Source organism: Sciurus vulgaris (assembly GCF_902686455.1).
Source record: "Sciurus vulgaris genome assembly, chromosome: 4".
Classification (NCBI taxonomy): Eukaryota; Metazoa; Chordata; class Mammalia; order Rodentia; family Sciuridae; genus Sciurus; species Sciurus vulgaris.
Window position 1 is genome coordinate 154915824 of NC_136464.1, and position 19505 is coordinate 154935328.

Genomic DNA, 19505 nt, shown 5'->3' on the forward strand with positions numbered 1-19505 from the left:
TTTTCCAAATAACTTTTCCAAATGATCTCAGTTTCTCATCCAAGGGAAGTCAGGCATATGCCCAAATATCTACTGTTCAGCAAGTTACCACCAGTGCAAAACCCCAAATAAACAAAAAAGATGCAAAAATAAAATCCTTTTTTAAAAGAGAAATACCAGTGTGCCCAAAATCTACACACCTGACCTCACACTTTAGCTCTCCTTGGGTAACATGACTTCAGCTTTTAATTGGAACCTTTTTCATAATTGTTGCCATTTAACACACTTAGTCTGTCAAATCATGGGATATCTTTATAGCCATATAATAAACCCTAGAGAACAACTTCTCTGACTATAGCCATCTGCAATGATCACAAGAGTAGCTTAGAAAATACTGACAGTCTTTATGGTAATAGGATACATATGGCAGCCCACAATTATGTGTAGCTGCATTCAATTAGTGTTGTACAATTACACAGTTTTATTGCTTAGTTAAAACAGTGAAAGCACTACATACTGGGTAATTTGCACTAATCCTCGTCTCTTTAATAGTCCCTCAGTGTTAAAGATGTGGGGGAGCATCTATAGTATTTAAAGGGCTTGGCCTGAACATTAAATTATATCTCATGTCGTGAGCACTCCTTGACTGACAATTGATGTACTCCCACTTCACGTGTGGGTCATGTTTTATAGAGGATTTAAAACACAGTTACAGCAAGAAGTTCCTCTGACACCAGAACCCCACTTGCTGGATCAGGCTGTCCAAGTCTTATACTTGCAGCCTGCTAATGTCCTTTGTGAATGATGGTCAAGATGAGGAGGCATGCTGAGGAACAGAGTGAATCTGAGAGTTGAGTAAGTCAAGGACTCAGCCTTTTAGATGAGAACTGGTGAGAAGCCTTTCTGATTTCTAACTTTCAATTAAAAACATGCTTCAAAGTGAATTTACAGCTGCCATTTGGGAGAATATTTTACAGAGATAGTTTTGCAAGGATGTTGTGTGTGTGCATAAACTGCATGTACGTGCACATGTGTGTGCATGCACACTTGAAGCAGATGTATTGAGCAATCTGTGATGTTTTAATTATATTTGCAAATGGCCTCCCTCATGCTTCTCTGAAACTGGCTCGGAAAGAGATGAGGGTGAACAGAGGCTCAGTTTGCAGCAGGCGCTCATGGTGAGCGCCAGTTGTGAGAAGACTCATTATACCACTTCAGAAAGGGGCTCTCCCATTGGAGGAGAAGAAACACTGAAATATTCTGCTCCATCTTTCTCCCAAAGTGTTGACAGAGAAAACCCCAAAGTAACCTTGTTTCCTGCCCTGCCTGACAATAAGTTAAAACAGAATTCTAAACCAGTGGACTGGACATTTATTCACCTGCAAAAACATTTTGTTGAAGCATTTCTAATGTACTACTTGGGTCTTGAAATGTTTTCAGTGAGACATGGAATAGGTTTTTGTCGCTAAGCTCTTTTGGTCTCTCCTAAGTATCAGTTGAATCTGTTTGTGTTCATGAATGTTCTATCAGTTTTCAAAGCAAAAAAAAAGAAAAAGAAAAAGAGGGGCATTATACAAGTGACTACAGAAGGAGAAAACAGACCATTAAAATTATGAATTCAATATACTTCATTTGAATGTCTTTGGTTTTTTAGAAGTGTTCTTACTTTTAGATATTCCTCACTTTCCTCATTTTAGGTAACATTTTAATGTTTATTTTTGCTTATTGTGCTGTGCTGGAATTCAACCCAGGGCCTTGCATTTTTCTCAGTTAGTAGAAGTTTGGACTATATTACTCATCTATTTTAAATATAATTAGTATATGACTATATGTTATATGGAATTCCTGATAAAATGTAGATGTTCAAAGATAAAACCCTTGCTCCATGTAAGAGAATTGCATGGTCATTTTCAGAACTATAATGGGACTTAATAATTGAATCCCCCAACATCTGGTTTTGTCAAACTTTTGAATAAATTATGTGATTTACACACTGTTTAGGAAAAAAGCTACAGAATTCCTGCATAAATGGAGTTGAATGAATAGATCAAAATCTGCACCATCTCACAAAGCACACATCATGAATGCTTGAACCTAGCAGAACATCAGAGCAAGAGGTTATTTTACATTTTGGAAAGGTTACTAGTAACAAAATGGAACTGAGGAAGTAAACAAATTTGCTCTATAGGGAAAGTAAACTAGACAGATGATCTATAGATGCTTCCATCTCTTATTTCTTTTCAAAAAAAAAAACAAAAAAAAACAAAAAAAAACAAAAAAAACATTTGCTTGTTGTTTAGATGACCAGAATGGCTAGTATGTTGGGACTATGATTTAGAGATTTCTTTTGCCTGAGAACATTTAGGCTGAGGGCAATACTGTGATTTGCAGTTCTGATATCTCCAAGTCCTAACTCAAACCTGTTTATGGTGACCAGGGCTGCACAGCTCCTTCATTAAGCAGGGAGGACAGTGTCCATCCCACTGGACACATAGCCGTCTTTGCCCTAACACCAGAGCAGGTGATACCCCAGGCTTTGGATGCCTGCACCAGGACAACCCAAACTTGGTTGTGATCCAGAGCCCTGGAGGGAAAGACTCCATGTTCTGAATGTGTACAAGATGTAAAAGCATAATTTCCACCCAGCCTCTCCAGGGAGACGAATCTGACCACTGCCTCTGCCAAAACAATTGGATGCAAATGGTCACTGCTGATACTGCAGCTTAGCTGGCCAAACATCTGCATTTTGTGCTATAGTGGAATGCAAAGTGAATCAACTTTTTCCAAAGGAAGGAGGACACACATGTGAACAGTAGCAGTGCTCCTGATGTGTGGAGATGTGTCGTGCTGTGCAGGAGGTGCAGAGTGCTTCAGCAAGTACCAGATGATCATAGAGTGATAACAGAAGAACATGCGAGCCTCGACTTACTGCATGAATTATTTTGATGTATGAGGAAAACTTCACCATTTCCTTGAGGCATTTCTGAAAGATTGCTCTTGCTGGAAATACTGGACTTTTATTGTGGTTTTCTTTTCTTTATCCTATTGATTCCAGAGAGCACTGAATAAGAGTTCTGAATGCCCTTTGATCCTTTCTTTGCGATCAATGAAGTTGTTTGGGATACTTTTTAGAGCATATCCTTTTGGTTTGATCATAGACCAGAATTAAAGCATATAAATACTTGCCTAGAGTCACAGACATCCTTCTTTTGATTTGTTGGGTGAAAGACTAGAAACTTTTACTGCCTTAATAAGGAAACCTGGACAGAATGCTGACTCTGCACCTGATAAATCTTTCCAAATTGCCACAGGTAAAATGAAATGTTAATATCCCTCTCAATTATTAATAAAAAATGTAAATAGATCTTGTCGGAAATGTAGGGCACTGAAAATAAAGTATTTTAATATGGAGGTAGTTTTTTGTGCCATTAGTAAAGAAAGGCATATTTAAAGCTTCTCATATATTGGAAGGAAGAAGTAATTATTTTCATAAAATAAAGCACAAGAGACTTTCTATGCTTCATTTTATTATTCAAATCAACTTTAATTGTAAAAAGCATCAAATACAGATAAGAGAAAAAAAAAATCTCTATAATTCTACCACCCAGAGACAGACACACTGAAACTGTGTTCTTTCAGACTTCTTTTCTATTTTGTTTTATTTTTGCTTTAACAGACATTTTATACAAACCAATATGAAATCTGATATCCTTACCTCCCCAACATAATTGATTACAATAAGTATACTCTCACATCACCTTTGTAATGGCCTTGTACAGCCCATTGTATGAATGTACCATAGTATACTTAGTGAATTTCCATTTACTGCTTGTTGACTACATTTCCAACTTTTCAGTAATCTAAAAAATGCTATTTTGCACAATTGCCTGATTTCTTAATATTATATACATTAAATTTAAACCATATTGTCCCTCATTTCATCAATGAAAAGCTTTTGCGTTCTCAGTTTTAAGGCAATTGTATTTTTATTTTTATTTTAGGTGTATGAGCATCAAGATGGCAGCAAATCGCTGAAGCTGGGTGACTTTGGACTGGCCACCATTGTTGATGGCCCCCTATACACAGTCTGTGGCACCCCAACATATGTGGCTCCTGAAATAATTGCAGAGACTGGGTAAATTCTTCTTCTATGTTTAGTTCTATGCTTGCAAAAGAACCTGGCTACCTGAGAATAAGAAACATAGTACTACTCTGTCTCATTCAGACAGAATCAAGCATTGAGTTTCTTTCCTCTCTTTTCTTTTTCCTTTTTCTTTTTCCTTTCCTTTTCTTTATTTTTTTTTTTTTAACTTTTATAGTGGGAGCTATTTTCTGTGTTTTCTCAATCAAGTTACCAATTACTGCAATCTTGTTTAAAGCTTCCATTTGGCCTTTGTTAAAGGTAGAATGGAAGTTATTAACCCCAGAGTAAAAAATTTTCGGACTAACAGAGAAACATACAGTGATGGTAATTAACTCACTTTTGGAGAAAAAGCAGATACTGCTGTGTGGTGATTACACTCTCCTGTGCTTATTTCTCTCAGCCACATTTGTACATTCCTCGTCCTTTTTGGTCCTTTTGGAGATCCATTGATTTCCTGTGGAGTAAAATACCCTTAGGCATCAGAGGGCCACTGGGAATTTGCTGGTTTCTTTGTACAGAATCAGGGGAATGAAAATCTCTACATTAGAATGGGGAGAGAAAGTGAAGTAATCTGTTACTAATAAGGACCTATACATGCCAGCCCTTAAACCCACTTACTCCATTCATGTTCTTCTGGTAAATAGTACTGTTCCCATTTTGCACATAAATCCACTGAGACTCCTCACTGAGGGGTTAAGTGTCCTGTAAGCTCATGACTTCTTGGAGGCTGAGTCGGTGTGTGAACTCAGGTTGGCCCTAGAGAAAGGGTTTTTCAGCAAAGAGCCTGTCGCTTACCAACAACCATAGTCAGTCATGAGGCACTGAACTTGATCGGAATTTGGGAGACTGGGACAATGAGGGGGAGAGCCCCATTTTCTTTCATTAGAAATTTCAGTCCACACTTGGGAATCCAGGTGGTGTCATCCACTGTGACCAGTGGATGGATGATTTTTCTACTTGTACCTTAGATCTAGTGGGCAGAAAGACAAGACAGGTAAGAAGGAAACCTCAATAGGGAAATGCCTATGGTGAGATATGAGGGAATGGGGACTTTGTGTTTGTCAGAGTTGAGTAATTTGGCAGACCACATCTGTACCTGATCTGACCTCCCTCAGAAAGTGCTGCCTCTGGCATGGCTACATTTGCTACTGGAACATATTTTGAGAGTCTGCCGGGAGGGTTGAGGACATGTGTGGGAAGAGGATTTGGTTGGGCCCTGAAGACCTTGAAGACGGTCCATTTCTGTCACTAACGGTGCTGTCACACTCTGAAACTGTTTTCCCTTCTATAAAACAGGCAATACTTGTCCTGTCCAACCTACAAAGTTGTTGGGAAAACTAAATAAGATAATGCATGTTGGCTCTTCATAAGCTGGAAAATGATCTTCAAATAATTATGATTTCTAAAATTAGAGAGTTAGGTCCATCCCTATCTCAGAATTAGTATGATTTTAATAAACCTGATACCCTTCAGTTATTGATATTTGGACATGAGCCTACTAGGCATGCATTGCTTTGATTTTATTCATATGCCTTAGATAGTCTCTTTAATATTTTTTTAAATTCCTTCCTTGAACTCTGCTTAGCTGGTGGGTTTTAGTTTAGTGTTTGTCATTAGGTTTTTTATTTTGTTCAGTCTCATTTTTGGTTTGGAATAGAAGAGTCATCTATTTTAGCATGCCCCATAATTTGTCCTGTCCTGACTTTGCTAACTCTAACATCACTTATTTTTCCAGATATGGCCTCAAGGTGGACATCTGGGCAGCTGGTGTAATCACTTACATCCTGCTGTGTGGTTTCCCTCCATTTCGTGGGTATGGGCAGCAATCTTTTATTCAGCACAAACAAAGCATTTCTCTATTCTCTGAATGATCCATTTGCCCTTCTTGAACAAAGGGGCCTGAAGCAGGAAAAGAACATAATCACTTGCAATGCCTGCTATTTTTTCCATGTTGTGCATGCTAATTTATACACCTTCCATAAATCTTCCTCATATAATTTAAAAACTCATTCTTTCCTAATTTGCCAAAACAGTTGCATTTTGACATTTTTGATTGCTTTAAGAACACACATTTTACATGTTTATAGGAAAAGGAAGGGCTCAATGCATTAAAAAAATGGCGATACATGCCCTGAGTTAACATTTTAGTGCTGTTTTCTCCTTGTTGTTCATCTAAACAGAAGTGGTGATGACCAGGAGGTGCTTTTTGATCAGATCTTGATGGGGCAAGTGGACTTTCCTTCTCCATACTGGGACAATGTTTCTGATTCTGCAAAGGTAGGTTGCCAGTGCCTACCTCTTCCATACAGCCTAGGTGTCTTAGTGAAATTATTGATTCTCAATTGTTGTGTGCAAAGAGACTAATGATATCATAAATATGATTTGTATACCTTTTAGTTGTAATTACTAGGTTTTCCAAGATTTCACAGACATCAAACCATCTGCTCATGGCCATCCTAACAAGCACTTACCAAGAGCCTCTACTTCGTTGTCACTCTAGTTACACTGTGGTAACCTCTTGCTGTGCCCCCACCTTGCCAGGATTGAGCCCACCTCAGATTTCTGCATGTCATGTTGCTTCACCCCTCTCAGTTATTGACAGCATCATCTCCTCAGTGAAGCCTTCCCAGACCACCCCATTTCCTATTGCAGCTCTTAAGCCTTACCTGGCTTGCCTTATCCCCCTTATCTGCTTTATTTTTTTCTCTATAAAACTTAAACTCTTATGTCCATCTGGTATACCATGTAAATACCTATCTCACCTACATAGGTAAACAGACGTATAGAGATAGGAAGATATGTCCAATTAGTATCATTTATTTCTACACTCTCCCTACTAGGATGCAAATTCTGTGAAGGCAGGGATTTTTGTCCTTTTCATTCATTGCAGTGCCTAAATCATAGCTGGTACCTAATTATTGATCGACATGTATTCAACAAATGAATAATATATGGATAAGTGGATCAAGCAATTCATCAATCAAAGGAAAGAAAGTTCAACCTCAACATACGTTGAAATGATCATCAAAGACTTTATGGGGAAGCTATGTTTTATAGTCAATTTTGAAAGATAAATGGGGTTTAGAGGAAGAGAAACCAGACATATGGTGTTTATCCCACTGAACTAAAAGATCCACTTCTAGGATGGTGGTGATGGTTGCACAATGATGTGAATGTACTGAGTGCCACTGAACTGTTCACTTAAAAATGGATAAAGTGGTAAATTTTATGTACATGGTAACACATTTTAAAAATAATTACAGATTGGCATCTAAAAAATTATACAACTCTTACATTGGAATATTTGTAGACTTTGGGAAGAAAGCAAAACCTTGTAATTGATCCCTTTTAAATTTACATAGATTGAACATCCCTAATTTGAAAATCTAAAATGCAAAATGCTTCAAAATTGAAATTTTTGAGCACCAATGTGATCTCCTAAGTGGAAAATTCCACACTTGACCTCATGTGATAGATTGCAGCCAAAACATAGATGCACTAAAGATTTTGTATATAATTATCTTAAGGCCATATGTATAAGAAGCATATGAAACATAAATGAATTTTGTATTTAAATTTGTGTTTCATTCTCAAAATATCTCTTTATGTAATGCAAATTTCCAAAATTGAAAAAAAAAAAATTAAGTCTGAAGCATTCTCGGCCCAAGAATTTTTAATAAGGGATATTCAACCTGTATCATGTCACAAGCATTGACTTACACTTTTGAAAATTTGATGTTGAAAAATAATCATTTTTTGGTTGTTCAATGGGTATGATTTCCTTTTGCTGTGTCCTGAGTATAAGTACAAATTAAAACCCAACCCCATGGATCCAACCACTTTACATAGGGAATGATGCATATTGGGCACAAGTCTCATTTTCTTCAGCTGTCAGAGAATCCAAACTCTGGACTTCAGAGAATGTAGGGAAGTAAGAGAAGTATCAGAAGAAAGGCCAGAGGTGAAAGGAGCTGAGGTGGTGGGGAGTGGGGTTGGAGCACTTTGACCTGTAAGCAGGCTTTTCAAGAATCTGCCCAACACTTAATTCTCTCACTCTATAACCTACAAGCTCACAGTTACTGACAAATGGGACTGTCTCCTTTATCCCACAGCACCTGGCAAAAGGTATCACACACAGTCATTGTTTTAAACAGTCCTGGCCCAAGCATGAAAGGGAATGGAAACAGCAAAGGTAGACTCTGTATCAATGGAAATCAGTCATTCCCATCCCACGTGGTACTCAGAGCCTGTGCACAAAAGAAACTCCATAGTACCTATGTAACCATTTTATTATGTGGGAACTTCTAATCCAAAGTAGACAAATGTTTGACAAAGTCACGAAGACCAAAGCTGTGCCATCCTGGCCCAAAACAGTTTGAACTCATAAGGAAGTATCATTCATTTCAGAACCTTCAAGTAACTAACCTCTTAATAGTTCTGCTTTCCTTGTATTGATAAGGCCGGCAAATTTTGAAGCAACTTCAACAAATTTCCTTAGAATCATTTCTCAGGATAGTGCTTTTGGGCTGGGGATGTAACTCAGCAGTAGAACACATGTTTAATGCACATAAGCCCCTGGGGACAGTCCCCAGTCCCAACCCCCTAAAAGTTCTTTCTACCAATTTGCTATTGGCAATTCTACATCTTTTTTCATTGCTTTCTTTCAAACCTAAATATCCTGTCTGGAAATTAGGTAAAATCTATTTTTTCTTTCATCTGTCAAAGTGCAAATTTAGTTTTTAAAATATAACTTTATAAAACTAATTAAGAAATCTGGCTTTAAATTGTAAGACCATAGTCAAAGAAAGGACTACTAATTCTTTAACATGAATAATTTTTTTTCTATTAAAACCATTGTTATGAAATTTACTTAAACATTAATTTAATTTCATTTTTTTCTATCCATTGCAAGTTATATATTATAATTCCAAAAGTTGACCTTTCCTTTAACTTTTGAAGATGTTATTCAGGTAGTTCAGGTAAGTGAAGTTGATATAATTAAGACTTAGAGCTTTTACAAATGCTTTTCCAAACGGAAGAGAAGGCCGGCATTTGCAAACACCCAGTTTTTCACATTCCAAGTCAAATAAATGGAGTCTAATGTTCCCCTTCACAGGAGCTTATTACCATGATGCTGTTGGTCAATGTGGATCAGCGATTTTCAGCTGTGCAGGTCCTTGAGCATCCCTGGGTTAATGTAAGTGACTTACTCCCCTTCCTCTATGCACACCTAGACTTCCTTTGCAAAACTGCTTGCAGATTTCCTAAGGATATTGCCTCTTGTCCTGCTTGGGATTGTTCTTTCCCCCAAATGAGCCAGACCATTTACAGAATCCTACACTCATTCCACGAGGGTATCTGATGTGTCCTTTTCATTTGATTCCAAGGGGACTGCCTTCTAACTGCTGAGGTGCAGGTGATCCATATCCCCTACTCCTCAGCCTTCTTTCTGTGGTCCAGATTGCAGTTGAATAATTATCAGTAAGATAGAGCAGGTTTTCTGAGTTACTCCTGCTATTATATCCTTCTTACCAACATACAAATGACCCCAGGATCTTCGCATATACCCAGGAGCACTCTGAGACAGTACCTTTCACAAACCACCTGGAGAGATCCTAGAATGCAGATACTAATGCAGTAGGTTTGAAGCTCTGCATTTCTCAAAGCTCCAAGATGTTGCTTCTATGTCTGCCCTTTGAGTACAAGGGATCTAATGGCATTTCTTTAGCTATGAAAGAATTTTCCAGAGCAGAGTCATTCTTTTTTTGACCCTGTATCTCTCTCCAACTGACTGATACAATTTGTTTTGGCAAATAATGATAGTGGTTTACACAGAGTGCTGAACTTCAAGAGTCTGCCAGCACTATTGTAAGCACCTCATATACATTAACTGATTGTGTTCTTCCCCACAACTTTATGACTTACTAACCCAGCTGCTATTGTAATCCACATTGACAGATGGGGACACTCCCTAACTAGATTGATTGGTTCTTCCTGTCAGAAGAGAAGACAGGTTACAGATTTGGTTATAGATATGACATGAATCAAAAATAATAATAATAATAATAATAAGAGAGTCATAAAATTGGTAGCTCATTGATACAAATTTTGCCAGCTTACTGCAGGAATGATCTGGCAACAAAATGTTCTCTTCCTCTGAATTGTCATCTTGGCAGTCAGTCAAGTGGTTTCTTTCCAAAGTAACTAATTATGGAGGACAAGGCATGATTGAAAGCACAGTCAAAAGGTGATGTACCAACATGCGAGGTGTTCGCAGCTTGGGATCTTATTCATGTTCTCCAACTTGATGGCCATGGGTCTGGGTTCCATATCTGCATGTGATTCTTCACCTTCCACTGCAAGGTTGTATTTATATGACAGGAGAATATAAATGAATATGAATGCATAGAGATACACAGCTAAGGCTTACTTTAAGTCTTTTCATATAGCAGAGCGTTCTGACTGGTATAAAGATGTACAAAAATATGAATCTCCTCAGTGTCTGGAACAGGGAGGCAGGGCTATTCCCAGAGTAGTCACTTGGAGCCTCAGGAACCTTTGCATTTACCCCAGAGTGTTAAGCAAAAATTATCTTTTTTCTGTGAAGTGAGAAGGATGCATCTTATCTGATCCTAGTAAAAAGCCTAGATAGGCAGGGTGGGTATTATTTTACCCATTTTGCAGATAAGGAGACTGACATTGTGGGAGTGATTTTCCCCAAGTATCCAAGCTTGCAGTAGAGCCAGAATTTGTAGTCAGGTATTCTCATTATCCTATCTCTATCCTCCTTTTGTTAAACATGGAGGCAATATGAATATTGAATAAGGGTACATTGTGGACATCACCAATGTTGTAATCATTGTTAATGTAAGTTAGCAACCTTTCCATACTAACTCACCTCTGTCGTGGTGCCCTTCCTTGGGTGTTCAGGAAAGAAATGCCACAAGCTAGCTCCAGGCTTTCTTGGTGGCAGCAGTTGATTCTGACAGTCCGCATGGGCTAATTAAATGCCAATGGTCCACAACTTGTCAAATTGCATGTTAGGCTAGAAAGACTGAGACAATGTGACCATGCAGAACTGGAAAACCTGAATGTGAAATGTGGCTTTCAAAAACTCATCATGAGGGCTGAGGCTGTGGCTCAGTGGTAGAGTGCTTGCCTAGCACATGTGAGGCACTGGGTTCAATCCTCAGCATCATGTATTTATTTTGAAAAAGAAAGAAAATAAAGTTATTAAAAAAAAGTCAGCACTTAAAAAAAAAAAAATCATGAGACACGGAAGGAAGAGATTCATATTCGACGAAGAGCCATTTTAGATTCCTAAGCACATTTTATTTTTACTGCCTGCCAGACCCACTCTCAGGAGCAATGTCTGATGCAGCCACAGTTAAGGCAGTGAACAGGGCTAGCCCAGCCGGCCTCTGTGGGGAGGGTGCCTTGGAAGCTTCCTGGAACAATGCCAAAGCTCAGTCCTGCAGGAGGCTAGAAAGGAGATGTCCAGAAGGGTCAGCTCCAGCAGACATGGACATTGACTGGAAGATGACTTTGTGAATGTAAGCAAATCTATACATGAGGGGTCTGGAATTCTCTTAGAGACAAGATAAATGCTTACCTTGACTCCAAAATAAATGGAGTTCTATCAATATTATCCCATCCCAACTAGGGTAGAGAAAGAAAATGAAGATGACTTCTGACTTAGTTCTGAAAAACTAGGTGCTCATTTTCTTAGCATTAACACTCTGCCACCTCTACTTGCTTTGCACACATGGTCCCATTTTGCTGGCAGTTACATTCCATGGCTTCCTCTGGAATTTGGATTTCCAATATTTTTCGGTTTTTCCTCACAGATTCCCTAAAAACACCTTCTAAAATCGAGTAACGTTTAAGTAATAATCATTAAGTAAAGATCCTGTTTGAATGCCACAAGGAGATTTAAAACTAAAAAAAAAGGTACTCTTTACATAATTCAACCAGACTACATTCTGAGGTTTGGGGGGGGAATCTGTATTGCTTTTAGCAAAACCCTTTCAACACATGGTGGAGAAACCGATTGCTTCACCTTTGAAATTATTTTTATATAGCAACTAAATCAGAAAACTGCTTGTTTTCTTTGTCTCAAAATAATATATAAGCTTGCACAGACAGCATTTAGTATTTGTTGAGGTCTCTGAGTGCAATACACGAATGACCAGGCCATCAAAATAAATAAATTAGGGATTTCAAGGGATATCCATTTAACAAGACATTTTGCATTTGGTAATCAAATTATATCTGATCAACACAAAGGATGCTCCCTAAGGGGAAGAGAGGTAATAATAATTATGTGAACCCTAAGGAGGTCGGCAGAGAGCTCCTCCTGCGCTCTCATTAGTTCTAATTTTCTCTATTGCTTATACGATGACCTTTCCACCTGGCACACTTGGAATTGAAAAAGCAGTCTCTTATGAAACCGAAAATAGAGCATAAGGGCAATAGAATTTTAAAAATTGAGTCAGCAAAAGTCACTTGTTTTGACCTCACTCCAGGAGCTTCTTCTGAGCTCACATTTGTTTTTAATACACTCTGGTTGCAAACCCCACCCTGCTCCATGGTATTCTCAGCCTGGAAGGGTGATGAGCAAGGCCTCTCAGTGGAGGGTTCTGGTGAGCCCATTGGGAAAAAAGATATCACAAACATGCAGCCCAGTGCATAGGGAAGGAATGGAGACTTCTGGATGGAGCCCCAGCTTACATACCTGTGACCTTGGGCAACTTGTTCCTTTCCTTCAAACCTGTTTTCCTGCCTGTGGAATGGGGAAAATAGGATCAACTTCTCTGCTTCCAAAGAGGATGGAGAGAGGATCATATACTTAAATATATGGACCTGAGAGGACATTCTGAAGCCCCGGCACCTCACAGATACTTACTGAATATTTGGTGAATTTGAGTCTGCGCAAGGTAGCAACTCTGTCATCCCTTGTCACATGTTGATCATGTCATCATTGTTGGCATAAGAGAAGCTTGATTAGGGAGGAGAGTCCCTCACCCAAAAAATGATCCTGCTTGAATACCATAAGCTCCATGTAAGTCATGTGGACATTATTAGCTCTTCTGCTTTCTCCTGACAATTCATTTACTATAGTTACAAAATCCCAAAGGCATTGTCCTGGGTGAGCTTACTAACCTTATTACACATCTAGTGGAGAATCACAGGATTTAGGCACATATAATATATAAGAATGAAATAGGCAATGATATATCTAGATCATTCCAGGGATTAGGGGAAAGGTTGAGTCACTTGCCCCCAGGTGAAACTTTCTGGATAGAAAATGTAGGTTGGTGATAGGTCCACAAACTGAATAGACGTTGTCAAAACAAAATGTCTTCTTTGTAATTAGGATCAAATTATCAATGTTATCATCTTTCAAATATTTTGCTTTCATTGCATTTTTGTTTTCAAAATATCAACTCACCTTCACCTGTGTTATTCTCCTAATCCTCTAGATTGCTGTAATTCTGGGAGTCTTTTTTACCTCAAATTATTTTCCTTGTTTTGCTGATAAGGAAAGTGAGGCACAAAGGAGTTTAGTGTGAAACTCAGCAGTCTCTGGCATAAGGTCTGATGCCTGGGTTTTGCCTCCAGAGATTCTGATTTGCTCTGCCTGTACTGGCACCTGGGCATCAGCACTTTCAAAGCTTTGAAGGTGATTATAATGTGAGAGCAAGTTTGAGAAACTGTTCTAATGGAAAGGACTAGTTAGAACGTGTCAAGTCTAATTGTGCAAGCATTTCAGGTCTTCTTATCACCTTCTGGTCTTTACATTTTATTTTAGCTCCCTTATCCTACCTACCTGCTCTTTTGAAAAGATACTGCTAGGCCATGATATTCCAAAAGAAAAAGACAAAGGAAAAAAAAAAAAAAAGAAGAAGAAGAAGAAAGAAAGGAGCCTGCTGGATAATCTCCTAGGATATTTCATACTGACTAATAAAAATCAGCCTTACTCACATAAAAATTTGGATGCATTGATCTTATCATGCTGGTAGAATTTGTTAGGAATTAAGTTAACCCCAATGGCATTGTAATAATACATTCAACTTCTTACCTGCATTCATAAATTACAAATGATGACGTGGAGTTTCGCTTTCCACTCAGGCATCTTATCTTCTTCTTGCTCCAAGGTAGAGCTTAATTACTTTGCATTTTCTCCCCAAGTGCAGTGTGAACCAAAGGAGTGCACAGGTTCATGCTGAAGAGGGCCAAGGTGCTGTGGTGCTGTGCAGCTGGGGATGGTTAGCAAGAACCCAGGGGCAGCACGCTGGGGGTGAAATGGAACTGCCCTTGAAGAGCACTCTAATGAACTTGGAATTGTTTTCTACTGAATCAGAATATTCTGGTAGTAAAATACTCCAGACTGACATGCTTCTCATAAATCTACAGATATTATTAAATAGAGTCTGGCAATGAATAGGCTGGAAACCAGATCCATGATTCAAAACCAAAATCCACAAGGGGAGGAAGATTTTCTAATGCATAACCCCTGAGATGGTTTCCCCAAGGAAAAAGGGGAATTCACTCTGCTGAGTGACCTCACATCCGAGTCCACCACCCTCCCCACAGCTTTTCCCAGCCAGCCCTAGAGAATGGAGACTGGGGAGGTTGGGTCTCCTGCAGACAGCTGTGAGAGTTCATTTTCCATTTTGCAAACTAATTTTGTTCTTGTCAGTTGCAATGCTCTGCCAAGTGGTAGATGGGAATTTCTAAATCAAAAACCACTAACCTCAAACCACAACCAGCCCGTGTCAGACTTCAGAAACTACTCCCAAACCAGAACGTATGGTAATAATACTATAACTATTTGTAAAATATTGCCAGGTTTGTCACGTTTAGAAAATTCATAGCACATTTTTGGCACATAATCTCTTCTAAATAATGGCGATAAAGATGTATATATAAAAATGTATGTTTTTAATGGCCCTATTTATTTTATTGATGCAAGACAGTAAGTTAGCTAAATCTCCGCCATCAATCCATATGGCTCAGGTACAGATTAGATCCCTGCAAAGCCAGTTGTTTATATCTTTTAATCCAATTATACAGAAAACCTTTGAAATTTATTGAGAAATGCTACAGACTTTTTTGTTGCCATGAATTGCATGTGTATGTGTGTGTGTGCATGTGTGCATGTTTTACCTCCTCTAGATGAGATGCCTTATTTCATTGGGGAAAAAAATACTGAAATGTCTTAAGATTTATGAAGTCAGAAGCATCTCTGACAACTTGTGAGAGTTGTTTCGTTACTTTCGTTGCTTCAACATAAACTAACAACCCCAGGGAAGCTCAAACCTTCACTAGAATTTAAAACTGGAATCTGAACCTCCAGGCCCCAGCATCTAAAAGAGTTGCTCTGAACCTTGACAGGAGATTAGGACCAGGAAGGGCTGGGGAATGATAACCAAGTCCACCGTGAGGTGATAGGAAAGCAAACTCTAAGCTGAGAACTGACAGGGGACCAGGAGTGGGGGTAGAGCCAGGCAAAAGCAAATTTCTGGCAAGGATGCCAATGGTCAGGAAGCAAGAAAGGGGTGGGATTTTTCAACAAGAGATGAGTCTCCCTCAGAAAGTCAAACAGGGACTGCTCCTATGGAAACTCAACTGCTTTTCTCCTTATTTGCACCCTGGCTGTTAAACAGTGTCTGCTAATCACAGGTCCACCCTATTGGCAAAGTACAACCCCCTTCCATCCAGCACTACCTGCTCCACACAGGATCCTAGAGCCAGCCCTATTAGGTCACATTGCCACACCCAGTCTTCAGGTAACACAGAAGTTTCTAATTATGTGCCACAGGAAAGCTCCCCTGATGTGCTCAGCAACCCTTTTACTGACCTCCAGATACTTCCCTGGCTCCATTAAATCCCATCCAAATATTCTCTGGTTGTTTTCAGCCTCTAATTCAATTTCCATTCCCTCTCACCATTGTGTGATTTTCATCATGGAAAAGATGATTCATTGAGTATTTTCACTTAACACTTAGGGAACCCTTTTGGAGCCAGACACCAAACTAGTTGAATGCAAAATGGTGTGGGATAAAGAACATTTTCAAATTTGGTTGAGACCTGACTTGAGCATTTTGTAGCTGTGTGACCTTAAGCAAATGATTTCACCTTTCTGAACCTCAGTTTGCTCATCTTCAAAAGGGGACTAAGAACACATATAGTAGATGCAAGACTAAGGAAGAAGGAGATCATCCATGTACATATTTAGCTCAGAGCTACTAACATTTAACCTTTGCATCACCTTCCTCTGCCTGCTTCCTGATCATGATTTTCAAAATAATTGTAAGTTCATATACATCAAATTTGCCTGGAACTCTAGTAAGAGATGCTTAGAAGTACGTGTATAACGTTGGATGTGAGGCCCAATGTTACCACTGTCGGAGGGTGGCCTCTTTCATTCAGGAAGAACCCCAGCCATGCCAGAGACATGATGCTAGCTAGTATTTGTGAGACTTCCAGCATCATTTCATGCCTTGTCAGATGTTCAAATACCCCCAAAATTTCTAACTTAGATTCTGAGTGGTTGTCTGACTTAAATTCTTGAGACCTGTTTTTCATCCACCATTTTTTAAAAAAACATTTCTATACGCCATTGAATTTGTCCTCATGTTTTAAAACTCGGGATCACATATTTTTTTATGATTATCATCCAACTTCTTTTTTACTTGTAGCATCAGAGACTGGATGGTATAGTGTAAAACATGATTTATGCTGACATTCCTTTTATTAAAAAGCATGACCTTTTTCCTTATTAAGACCACTACTCTCTAGACCATTTTATAGTCACTTATGTCCAATATTTTCATATTCTTTCCGCTTTCTCTGCCACTATTCTTCCCCATAAACTCTTACCTAGAGATAAACTGGTTGATTTATTGCTTGGCAAGCATAATTGTGGCTTCCACTTGTACCTGCTATATACCAAAATATCCCCTTCCCACCTCTCTGCCGTCGGCCATCTGCCCATCATTAAGGACCAGGTCAAATCCCACATCTCTCATGAAGTCTGTTCTGATTGTGCACAATGGGAAATGTGTCACCTCTCCTGTGAATTCCTTGGGGGTTTATAACTAAGCCATGACGCTAAGCTTCCTTGTGACACCTCTTTTTTTTTTTTTTTTTAAATCTTGATCTGTTTTATTATTATTTGACATGGTATGTGCGTACTTTCTCTCCTAGCTAGCCTGAAGGGTTCTAGTGGGCAGAGATCATTTCTTCCTCCCACATCCTGCCAATCCTAACGTAGCTCTTGAGGTGCTACATATGAGGTGCTACATATGTCCCTGTTTCTGTTCCCTCTCCAAGTATCATCCCGCCATAACTGATCCTCACTTTACTTCTAACTCTTTACACAACACAGAATTCTTTAAAAGTCTCTCTATATTGTTGGAAAACCTTCTTTCTCCAGGTTTGATTTCAAATGCATCCTAATAAACATATTCTTACTTCTCTTAGTATTAATCACTAAGTCCAGGAATATCATAAATTGAATGCCCACTGCAGGACACTGAGTCAAGTGCTTATATTACAGATCAAAAAACTTAGAAGACATGGCACAAACAGGCAAGGATGGATAGATGATAGATGATAGATGGATGGATGGATAGATAGATATCACTTAACACCAAAAATATAAATAGGGCAAACTGATATAAGGGAAAAGCATTAAGGGCTTACAGAAGATCCATTTGAATATATTATACTTAATTGGAGAAAAATTCATTCAGACTCAAGTTTTCAAGGAAAAAGAGGGAGCATGGGGCCCTGGGGGCACAGGACCCATGGTTGTTTTTGCTCACCATTTTCCCACCACCTATCACAATGCCTGGTCCACTGTAAACTTGCAAAGTCTCCTTACTTGTAAATTGAATATGTGAATGTCCAACTGCTGAAAGAAGGAGTAAACCCCATACGGAGAGACCAGCTCATACAAAAAGACAGAAAGCATCTTGCTTGGGGAACATCAGACATATTTTCCTGGATAGAGTCAAGAAATGAAGTGCAAAATAATGGAGAAGAAGGAGAGAAGAAAAAGGAGGAAGTCTGTCCAAGATTTTGGTTTCAACAGATAGTAACAAATACTGTATTATCCATTCATTCATTTGTTCCGTAATTATTTATTAAGCATCTACGCTAAGCCACAGCTCTAGGGTAAAACCTGGGGATTCTCTAGTCTCTGCCTTCAGGGACCAGGCAGCCTTTTCATCATGAACTAGTAAGTAAGTGGTGACCCTGGATGTTGTTGTTCTAACAGTATTTAGTACAGAAGAGCAATTTGTCCAGCCTAAGTCATAGATGGCTCCAGAAGAGAGCAGAAGCCTTAGTTGAAATGAGCTCTGATATGGAATATGTCATAATAACAGATGATCCGAAGGCTGCAAGAAGGATTTAAAACTTAAAGAACAATTTTTAGCCTGGAAGATTGGGATTTTTAGAAGGGAATTGAGTAGCTGTGGAAAAAGACTGAGTTTATTTATGGTCATACACTATTCCAGGTCTGCCGGTTTCCTTGGTTTTGGGTCTAAATGATGGGTTAGGAGAGGGAAAAAAACAGGCAGATGATTATGATTTTTTAATAGATTAATGTTTTCTTTATCATAGTTCCTAGAGCCGAGGTTGAAAACAGATTTTCAAATTTAGATCAGAAGATTTAGATTAGATTTAGATTTTTTTTTTCTAAGTTTAGAAACACACCTCTGTGGATCAGATGACACAGAGAAAATTAATTGTAGGGCAGATGTAGAAATGAGTGAGACCTCAAAGCTTCCAACAAGGATTCATGGGAACACATTGGTAGCTTTGTTTCTGACACCAGAATTCTAAGATCACAACCTGGGACTAGAAGACTTTGACCTCATTTCCCCATGTATCTTATTTTTATCCCTTTCTTTATTTTTTTTATTTCTTTTTTTTCCCTCCAGGATGATGGACTCCCAGAAAATGAACATCAGCTGTCAGTAGCTGGAAAGATAAAGAAGCATTTCAACACAGGCCCCAAGCCGAACAGCACAGCAGCTGGAGTTTCTGTCATAGCAGTAAGCATCTGAAATATCCACCTCTAACTTTTTAAAAGCAACCTGCCTAAGAGACAGGAATTACTCAGGAGATTCCACCCAGAGACAGCAGAACAGGTCATTTCTTTAGACAGCTCTACCACTTAATGCACACGAGGAGTTATGGGGCTTATATATGTATGTGTGTTTGCAGATCATTTCCCTGGGCTTCACATCATTATCCAACACCTCCAGGGTGTCGTGCAGTATATATTAATTTTATGATTTATTTTTTAAAGCAAAAATTCTCCCCCACACTGGACTCTGTGCCAATGCAAACTTTTTGACTCTCAAAA

At 38.8% G+C, this 19505-nt stretch overlaps 1 protein-coding gene across 6 annotated transcripts in view; it reads left to right on the forward strand.

Annotated features, from left to right (window-relative positions):
* DCLK1 (doublecortin like kinase 1) overlaps positions 1-19505 on the forward strand; it is a 329057-nt gene that overhangs the window by 290120 nt on the left and 19432 nt on the right. For 5 of the 6 annotated variants that reach the window (XM_079137379.1, XM_079137378.1, XM_079137376.1 and 2 more), the window contains 5 exons: positions 3981-4114; positions 5859-5936; positions 6304-6400; positions 9240-9320; positions 19078-19191. In XM_079137379.1, coding sequence (XP_078993505.1) covers positions 3981-4114; positions 5859-5936; positions 6304-6400; positions 9240-9320; positions 19078-19191 — 504 coding nt within the window. The remainder of the gene's footprint in view (positions 1-3980; positions 4115-5858; positions 5937-6303; positions 6401-9239; positions 9321-19077; positions 19192-19505) is intronic. The other variant, XM_079137380.1, reaches the window with a different exon arrangement.